The sequence below is a fragment of the Scylla paramamosain genome, unplaced genomic scaffold (genome assembly GCF_035594125.1).
Source record: "Scylla paramamosain isolate STU-SP2022 unplaced genomic scaffold, ASM3559412v1 Contig3, whole genome shotgun sequence".
Classification (NCBI taxonomy): Eukaryota; Metazoa; Arthropoda; class Malacostraca; order Decapoda; family Portunidae; genus Scylla; species Scylla paramamosain.
Window position 1 is genome coordinate 312501 of NW_026973668.1, and position 10000 is coordinate 322500.

At 42.1% G+C, this 10000-nt stretch overlaps 1 protein-coding gene and 1 long non-coding RNA gene across 3 annotated transcripts in view; one reads left to right on the plus strand and one right to left on the minus strand.

Moving 5' to 3' along the window:
* LOC135096183 (protein SCAI-like) overlaps positions 1–10000 on the minus strand; it is a 16947-nt gene that overhangs the window by 1417 nt on the left and 5530 nt on the right. For both annotated transcript variants that reach the window (XM_063997526.1, XM_063997528.1), the window contains 8 exons: positions 9583–9740; positions 8705–8798; positions 8358–8477; positions 7726–7984; positions 5755–6009; positions 4478–4651; positions 3700–3800; positions 1–3493 (listed from right to left, as the gene is read on the minus strand). The exon at positions 1–3493 is cut by the window's left edge and continues 1417 nt beyond it. In XM_063997526.1, the coding sequence (XP_063853596.1) occupies positions 3350–3493; positions 3700–3800; positions 4478–4651; positions 5755–6009; positions 7726–7984; positions 8358–8477; positions 8705–8798; positions 9583–9740 (1305 nt within the window). In that variant the 3' untranslated portion in view covers positions 1–3349. The remainder of the gene's footprint in view (positions 3494–3699; positions 3801–4477; positions 4652–5754; positions 6010–7725; positions 7985–8357; positions 8478–8704; positions 8799–9582; positions 9741–10000) is intronic.
* The window catches only part of LOC135096210 (uncharacterized), a 5354-nt gene continuing 2212 nt past the window's right edge, over positions 6859–10000 (plus strand). Inside the window, exon 1 of the long non-coding RNA XR_010264636.1 lies at positions 6859–7036. This is a non-coding gene — a long non-coding RNA (uncharacterized LOC135096210). The remainder of the gene's footprint in view (positions 7037–10000) is intronic.

Below are 10000 nucleotides of genomic sequence, written 5' to 3' on the forward strand. Positions count from 1 at the left end.
GTTAGGAGAAATTAGGCCTTTAAAATTACGTTAAGTTAAGGTTTTATTAAGGAAAAATTATATTAGCCTTTTGAAATTAAGTTAAGAGGTTAGGTTAGGGTTTTATTAAGGAAAAAAATTGTTAGGATTTTAAAAGTAAGTTAGATTATGTAAGGAAAAAAATATATTAGTGTTTGTTGGGTTTGCTAAGTTAGGAAATTGAGTTAGGGAGATTCAGTTAGGAATGTTGATGATATACACAAACAAACAAACAAACAAAACAAACAAACAAACAAACAAACAAACAAACAAACAAACAAATAAATAAATAGACAAATAAATACTTTTTGGTAATGTAAGAAAAAATAAGAACTATGAACTAAAAATAAGAATTAAATGAGAAAAATGACTTAGATTTTATGAGCAAAAATGTTAAATCTCTCTCTCTCTCTCTCTCTCTCTCTCTCTCTCAATCAATCAATAAATAAAAGTACATTATTTTTTCCTTAAAATTAAAAATATTGACTTAGATGTTTATGAGCAAAAAAGACGTTCTCTCTCTCTCTCTCTCTCTCTCTCTCTCTCTCTCTCTCTCTCTCTCTCTCTCTCAATCAATCAATAAATAAAAGTACATTATTTTTTCCTTAAAATTAAAAATATTGACTTAGATGTTTATGAGCAAAAAAGACGTTCTCTCTCTCTCTCTCTCTCTCTCTCTCTCTCTCTCTCTCTCTCTCTCTCTCTCTCTCTCTCTCTCTCTCCTAATATGTTCTAGACACTTAATAAGGAAAATGGAAGGCAGTGGTGAGGACACACACACACACACACACACACACACACACACACACACACACACACACACACACACACACACACACACACACACACACACACACATGTACACACATATATACATACATACATACAATATACAAGATTTAATTAATTTGTTTTTTCTTTAAGTTTAAGGAAAATTTACACCTATGAATAATTTGTTGCTGGAAAATAAATAAAGAAATAAAGGAGAGAGAGAGAGAGAGAGAGAGAGAGAGAGAGAGAGAGAGAGAGAGAGAGAGAGAGAGAGAGAGAGAGAGAGAGAGAGAGAGAGAGAGAGAGAGAGAGAGAGAGAGAGAGATACTGAATAAAAATGGAATGTAAGTTATTATTAAAGAGAGAAATAAAGAAAACTGCAAATAAATAAATAAATAAATAAATAAATAAATGAGTAAATGAATTAAATAAAACAAAATTAAATAAAAAATTGAATACATATTTTTAATCTTATTTTTTCATTCATAAATAAAATAAATAAATAAATAAATAAATAAAATAAAAATAATAAATACATCTTTTTAAACTGAATGACAAATTGTGAATCTTAATAAATAAATAAATAAATAAACAAATAAACAAACAAAATAAATAAATAAATATATCTTTTTTTTAACTGAATAAATTGTGAAAAATCTTAATAATTTTTTTTTGCATCCACAATTAAAGAAAATGAACAAAAAAAAATGAATATAATCTTTTTTAAACATACAATACTGCAAAATAAATAAATAAATAAATAAATAAATAAATAAATAAATAAATAAATAAATCATCATTATTTATTTATTTATCATTATTTTCTAATTCATATTCTTATTATACATGCAAACACTCATTCATTTATTTAATTATTATTTTTATTCTTATTTTTATTTATTTTTTTGGTGTGTAGGTTTTGAATGAGAGAAAAAGTCAAATTTTTGTAAACGTACATGGAGGAGACTGTGTGGACGTCAAACGCACACACCGAACTATGTACACACACACACACACACACACACACACACACACACACACACACACACACACACAGTTATGGAGTGTATCTGTGTGTTTGTGTGTGTGTGTGTGTGTGTGTGTGTAAGGATACATACATACATACATACATACATACATACGTACGTACATACATACATACGTACATACAGAGAATAAAGATATTGTATAAAGTCTCTCTCTCTCTCTCTCTCTCTCTCTCTCTCTCTCCCTCTCATAATAGCACCTCTCTCTCTCTCTCTCTCTCTCTCTCTCTCTCATACTAAAACAAATAATCATAATTTTTTTGATTTGTGAAGAAAATAAGGAAAGAGAGAGAGAGAGAGAGAGAGAGAGAGAGAGAGAGAGAGAGAGAGAGAGAGAGAGAGAGAGAGAGAGAGAGAGAGAGAGAGAGAGAGAGAGAGAGAGAGAGAGAGAGAGAGAGAGAGAGAGAGAGAGAGAAACATCATAGCGAGGAAGACAAAAGCAAACAGTCGACAAACCAAAAAATTAAAAAACACACAGACACACACACAGACAGCTGCCCTGCCCCTCCCAGACCCCCCACCCCTCCCCCATTTAGCCAGTGAGGGGGGTGGTGGTGGAGACTGTAGCAGGCCAGCAGAACCACCATTAGGGAGAGAATTGACCAAATAACATGAACTTCTAAAACCACTTGGTCATTTGGTTCCATTTGCGACAGCCACTCAAGATCGTGCAGTGAATCTAGAGTCAAATCTCTGGCTGGGGCAGGGGGCAGGAGGGGGTGTGGGGGGTTGGGGTGATGCGTGGGGGTGTCCCGGGGGTTGGTGCAGGGGCGGAGGAGGTGTGGGGTCGGGGAGAGAGGTGGGGAGAGCGAGGGAGATGGAGGAGGTTGTTCGATTGCCAAGGTCCGATATGGCCATTTCTTGCGGACTGGGGGCAGTTTTGGGGTTGAATTGCTGGGTTGTGGGGGGTTCGGGGTGACCGGCCGGGGTTGGGTGGGGTTCTCCGACGCCCCCTTGTCCCCTTCGGCCACCTCTGCCCCCTCCCTGCCCCCACAGAGCAGCGCCACACACAGTTTCTCAGTGACCTTTATTTTTTCATTACGTTTGGGCAGGGGACTCCAGGTTAGGTTAGAGCCCCCTTCCTCCTCCCCTTCCTGCTCTGGGGGGTGCTGCGGGGGGTGGGGGAGGGGGAGGGAGTGGGCTTCCCCCTCCACCCCTTAGGTACCTCAGGGCCGAGAGATGCGAGGAGGAGGAGGAGGAATTTGACGAAGAGGAGGAGAAGGCGCGGCTATCTGAGGCTCGAGATGTGGATGGTACTGGGCCAGATTGACCTCCCTGGCCAGTCTGTCCCGTGGCCGCCGCCGCCGCCGCAGCGTGCGTGGCCAGGTAGCGCGTCTGTCTGGCCAGGTAGCCGCCGGACGCCCCCACACGCGCATCCGCAGCGGCATAGGTCACCACCCGACTCTGAGACTGACTTACCAGAAATGACCCCAGCCAAGACGATATCCGGTTGACCTCTCCTATGAAAGCCAGCCCCCCGCCCCCCGGGAAGGTCAGCAGGCGGAGGGGTGGGGTCATTGGAGGTCGCGGGAGTCGTAGAAGAGGTGGGTCACGTCCAGCGCGGCGGCCAGGTCAAGGACGAGGCCGTACAGGGAGGGGTGGTCCAGTACCTCTGCTTCCGGGAGAGCTGGGTGTGTGCGGGGGTAGAACTGGCGACCCTGGGGACATGCGGTAGGTCATAGGTCATGCACACACACACACACACACACACACACACACACACACACACACACACACACATAAACACTAGGTTAGGTTAGGTTATAGTATTAAAGACACACTGAAACTGAGTATATGAGGACACACACACACACACACACACACACACACACACACACACACACACACACACACACAGATGTACCTTGAAAACACGGTGGGCTCTTAAAACGGTGGAACAGAATATGTAGCGCAGAATTAGAAGCCGCAGGAAGTCGTCGCCAAAAAATTGAAGGAAGGAGGGATCTGGGGGAGAGAGAGAGAGAGAGAGAGAGAGAGAGAGAGAGAGAGAGAGAGAGAGAGAGAGAGAGAGAGAGAGAGAGAGAGAGAGAGAGAGAGAGAGAGAGAGAGAGAGAGAGAGAGAGAGAGAGAGAGAGAGGTTAGGTTAGTTAGGTTAGGATTGGAAAAAAATAAATAAATAAAATATACAAATAAATAAATAAAATTAAAAAATCATAAATAAAAATAAATAAATAAAAAATTCACTTATTCTCCACAAAAACACCCCAACACACCCCAAAACACCCCAGAAACATCCAAACACACCCAAAAACACCCCAAAACAACAAAAAATACCCCAAAACCACCCAAAAAACACCAAAAACACCCAAAAAAACCCAAAAACCACCCAAAAACACCAAAAACACCCAAAAAAAAAAAAAAAGCACCCAAAAACCAAAAAATCGCTCCAAAACACCCAAAAACCCCAAAAAACACTCCAAAAACACCCAAAAACCCCAAAAAACACTCCAAAAACACCCAAAAAACCCAAAAACACCCAAAAACCACCCAAAAACACCAAAAACACCCAAAAAAAAAACAAAAAGCACCCAAAAACCAAAAAATCGCTCCAAAACACCCAAAAACCCCAAAAAACACTCCAAAAACACACAAAAAACACCAAAAGCACCCCAAACACGTACCCACACTCCTGCTGCGTGCCACCAGCCTGGATGCCTCAGCTGAGAACCTGTCGACGAGGGCCTGGCACTTCTCCCACAATGCCATAGGAATGTCACACAGCGAACTCACGAGACAGAGGCCCATCAGAGGGGAGTGTAGGAACAAGGTGAACAGGTTACCGCGGTGGTGCTGGTCTGGGGGAGAGAGAGAGAGTGTGAGAGAGAGTGAGAGAGAGGGTCAGAGAGAGAGAGGCTGACAGGGGGAGAGTGTGAGAGAGTAAGGGGGTGAAAGAGAGGGTTAGAGAGTGAGAGGCTGACAGGGGGAGAGAGAGTGTGAGAGAGTGAGGGGGTGAGAGAGAGGGTCAGAGAGAGAGAGGCTGACAGGGGGAGAGTGTGAGAGAGTAAGGGGATGAGAGAGAGGGTCAAAGAGAGAGAGAGAGGCTGACAAGGGGAGAGTGTGAGAGAGAGTCAGGGGGTTAGAAAGTGAGAGAGGCTGACAAGGAGAGAGAGAGAGAGAGAGAGAGAGAGAGAGAGAGAGAGAGAGAGAGAGAGAGAGAGAGAGAGAGAGAGAGAGAGAGAGAGAGAGAGAGAGAGAGAGAGAGAGAGAGAGAGAGAGGGGCTGAACACCTAACATCCATAAAACACCAAAATACACCCCAAAAACACCCTTAACTAATCCAAACACCCCAAAACACCCTTAACTAACCCAAACATCTCCACACACCCTCAAAAACACCCCAAAACACCCTTAACTGACCCAAATACACCATAAAACACCAAAATACACCCCAAAACACCTTTAACTAACCCAAACACCCTCAAAAACACCTCAAAACACCCTTAACTAACCCAAACATCCCTAAACATCCTCAAAAACATCCCAAAACACCCTTAACTAACCTAAACACACCATAAAACACCAAAATACACCCAAAAAACACCTTTAACTAACCCAAACACCTCTACACACCCTCAAAAACACCCTTAACTAACCCAAACATCCCTAAACACCCTCAAAAACATCCCAAAACACCCTTATCTAACTCAAACACCCTCAAAAACACCCCAAAACATCCTTAACTAACCCAAACACCCTGAAAAAGACCCCAAAACACCCTTAACTAACCCAAACATCCTAAAAACACCAAAATACACCCCAAAACACCCTTAACTAAACCAAACACCCTCAAAAACACCCTTAACTAACCAAAACACCCCAAAACACCCTTAAATAACCCAAACACCCCAAAAACACCAAAAAATCACCCTGAACTCCCCCAGACACCCGCAATCCTCACCCTGGAACTGTGACGGGACATCCTGGGGTGACATGAGCACCACCAGGGGCTGTCCGAAGAAGTGGGGCATGTTTCCGAACACAACAGAATTCTCCGAGTCGACCACGATGAACAGCGGTTTCCGGGTGAATGCGTAGAGGTCCCCCGGGTAGAAGCAATGCATGTCCTTCAACTGTAGCGCTCTCTTGCCCCCGCTGGTGTTGTGTTCTGTGTCTCGTTTGCTGTTTGTCACCACCCCTCCGAAATCGTATCCAGCTGTGGGGGTTAGGTCAGGTTAGGTTAGGTTAAGATAGGTTAGGTTAGGTTAAGTTAGGTTAGGTTAGGTTAGGTTAAGATAGGTTAGGTTAGGTTAGGTTAGGTTAGGTTAAGTTAGGTTAAGTTAAGATAAGTTAGGTTAGGTTAGGTTAGGTTAGGTTAAGTTAGGTTAGGTTAGGTTAGGTTAAGTTAGGTTAGGTTAGGTTAGGTTAGGTTAGGTTAAGTTAGGTTAGGTTAAGTTAAGTTAGGTTAGGTTAGGTTAGGTTAAGTTAGGTTAGGTTAAGTTAGGTTAGGTTAGGTTAGGTTAGGTTAAGTTAGGTTAGGTTAGGTTAGGTTAAGTTAGGTTAGGTTAAGTTAGGTTAGGTTAGGTTAGGTTAAGATAAGTTAGGTTAGGTTAGGTTAGGTTAGGTTAGGTTAAGTTAGGTTAGGTTAAGATAGGTTAGGTTAGGTTAGGTTAGGTTAGGTTAGGTTAAGTTAGGTTAGGTTAGGTTAAGTTAGGTTAGGTTAGGTTAGGTTAGGTTAAGTTAGGTTAGGTTAGGTTAGGTTAGGTTAGGTTAGGTTAGGTTAGGTTAGGTTAAGTTAGGTTAGGTTAGGTTAGGTTAGGTTAGGTTAGGTTAGGTTAAGATAGGTTATGTTAGGTTAGGTTAGGTTAGGTTAGGTTAGGTTAAGATAGGTTAGGTTAGGTTAAGTTAGGTTAGGTTAAGTTAGGTTAGGTTAGGTTAGGTTAAGATAAGTTAGGTTAGGTTAAGTTAGGTTAGGTTAGGTTAGGTTAGGTTAAGTTAGGTAAGGTTAAGTTAGGTTAGGTTAAGTTAGGTTAGGTTAAGTTAGGTTAGGTTAGGTTAAGTTAGTTTAGGTTAGGTTAGGTTAGGTTAGGTTAGGTTAGGTTAGGTTAGATTAAGTTAGGTTAGGTTAGGTTAGGTTAGGTTAAGATAAGTTAGGTTAGGTTAGGTTAGGTTAGGTTAGGTTAAGTTAGGTTAGGTTAGGTTAAGTTAGGTTAGGTTAGGTTAGGTTAGGTTAGTTTGGTTAGGTTAGGTTAGGTTAGGTTAGGTTAGGTTAGGTTTGGTTAAGTTAGGTTAGGTTAGGTTAGGTTAGTTTGGTTAGGTTAGGTTAGGTTAGGTTAGGTTAAGTTAGGTTAGGTTAAGTTAGGTTAGGTTAGGTTAAGATAAGTTAGGTTAGGTTAGGTTAAGTTAAGTTAGGTTAGGTTAAGTTAGGTTAGGTTAGGTTAAGTTAGGTTAGGTTAAGTTAGTTTAGGTTAAGTTTAATTAGGTTACATTCTACTGCCTTAAACACCCAAAACCCCCAAAAATACCCGAAACACCCTTAAAAACACTTATAAACCCCCAAAAAACACCTAAAATAAAGATTCTACTCCCTTAAACACCCAAAACACCCTTAAAAACACTGAAAAACCTTAAAAAACATCCAAAATTTAGATTCTACTCTCTTAAACACCCAAAACACCCTTTAAACACTGAAAAACCTTAAAAAAACATGAAAATACACTCTACTCCCTTAAACACCCCAAAAACACCCAAAAAACACTTAAAAAAACCTATAAAAACACTTATAAAACCTATAAAAACACTCAAAATAGTTTCTATTCCCTTAAACACCCCAAACACACCCAAAAAATGCCCCAAAACACAAAAAAAAATATCGTTTCTCCTCCCAAACACCCCAAAAGCACCCCTACAACCGCCCACACCCGAGACTTACGGTCCTGCGGGTGCTTGGCGGATGTGTAGGCCCCGTCCGCAGATATGTAGAGCAACATCGCCCCGTTTGCAGGAAGTTCCTTGAATCCAGAGGCCAAGAACACCATTAACTGCGAGAACGTTGGTTTGTAGAGCAAATATTTGTGTGGGTTCTCTCTCTTCATCGTCCGAGGGCCTCCAGGAGCGGTGGTGGTGGTGGTGGTCGTGGTGGTGGTGGTGTTGTTGCTGGTGGTGGTGGTGGTGGGGACTGCTTCACCGTTCTGCTTGGAGGGAGAGAGCGAGAGAGAGGGAGAGAGAGGGAAAGAAAAAGGAATGTTTGATTAAATTGGGTTTTGTTTTTCATCTCTCTCTCTCTCTCTCTCTCTCTCTCTCTCTCTCTCTCTCTCTCTCTCTCTCTCTCTCTCTCTTGCTCCTTCATACACACACACATACACACACACACTAGCCAAACACCCCCACACCCCCCTGAACCCCGTCACACCCCCAAACATCCTCAAACTACCCAAAACCCGCAAAAACACACATACCCCCACAAAACGCACCATATCTCCACTCTCACACATCCGAGGACCCCAAAACTCGCAGGCCAGCCCCTAGAGACCCCCCCGCACCCCCTCCACCCCCGACACTCACAAAGGGCGTCTTGGCTGGGGCAGGAGAGGTGTCGTAAATCTGCGTCATGTCTTCTTGCGGCTCCCTCTCAAGGGTCTGCAGCATTCTGAACATGTCGATGGTCAGTTCGCTGAATTTGACCTGTGGGAGAGAGGGAGAGGTGTGAGAGAGAGGGAGAGGGGAGGAGGGGGTTGGGGGATGGCGTGGGTAGCTGTGTGTGTGTGTGTGTTAGAGAGAGAGAGAGAGAGAGAGAGAGAGAGAGAGAGTTTGTGTGTGTAAGTGAAGCAAGACAATTTATGAATTCTAATACTACTACTACTTCTACTACTACTACTACTACTACTACTACTACTACTACTACTACTAACCTGGTCATTGCAGTTTCCTACAATTAAAATTTCCTGCAAAGTTAGGCTCATAGTGGAAGTTTTCTCCACTGGGGGGGTGTTGTGGGTGCTCAACCTGCGGAGGAGGAGGAGGAGGAGGAGGAGGAGGAGGAGGAGGAGGAGGAGGAGGAGGAGGAGGAGGAGGAAAAAAGAAATATTAAATCTAGCAATATATAAACACACTATTATTATTATTATCATTATCATCATCATTAATATTATTATTAATATTATTACACAAACACAAAAAAGCACAAAAAAATAGGAAAAAAATTGAAAAAAACACCCAAAACACACCAAAAACACTCAAAAACACACCAAAACAACCCAAAAACACCCCAAACACACTCAAAAACACCTAAAAACACCCAAAAAACACCCAAAAATGCCCAAAAACACACCAAAATAACCCAAAACACCCAAAAACACACCAAAAACACCCCAAAAATACTCACAAAAACACTCAAACAACCCAAAAACACCCCAAACACTCAAAAACACCTAAAAACAGCCCAAAAACACCCAAAAATGCCCAAAAATACCCCAAAATATCCAAAAACACCCAAAATATCCAAAAAACACCCCAAAAATACTCAAAAACTCAAAAACAACCCAAAAACACCCCAAACACACTCAAAAACACCTAAAAACACCCAAAAATGTCCAAAAACACCCCAAAATACCCCAAAACACACCAAAAACACCCAAAAAAACACCCAAATCCCTCAAAAACACCCCAAAACACCCCCAAGACCCAAAAATGCCCAAAAATACCCAAAAACACCCAAAAACACACCAAAAACACCCAAAAAACCACCCAAATCCCTCAAAATCACCCCAAAAACACCCGCAAGACCCACCTATGAGACAGCACAATGTTGTTTGAATCCATATCAAGAACATTTATTGTGTTGTCAGCATCAATAAACGACTTGATTTCCGCCAGCACCAGCGACCACTCCAATTGGTCCTCTGGTTCGTAAGCTGACGTGTATTCATCAATCTGTTTGCTGAGTTCCTGTATGGGGTATAGATGGTTGCTGTAGTGGTGGTGGTGGTGGTGGTGGTGGTGGTGGTGGTGGTGGTGGTGGTGGTAGTAGTAGTAGTAGTGATAGTTGTGGTGGTGGTGGTGATCATTTATGAAACAAACAAACAAACAAACAAACAAACAACACTCTCTCTCTCTCTCTCTCTCTCTCTCTCTCTCTCTCTCTCTCTCTCTCTCCAAGAACACATTATTTTCTCTCAAACCACTTAAAAAACATAGCTTTAAACAAA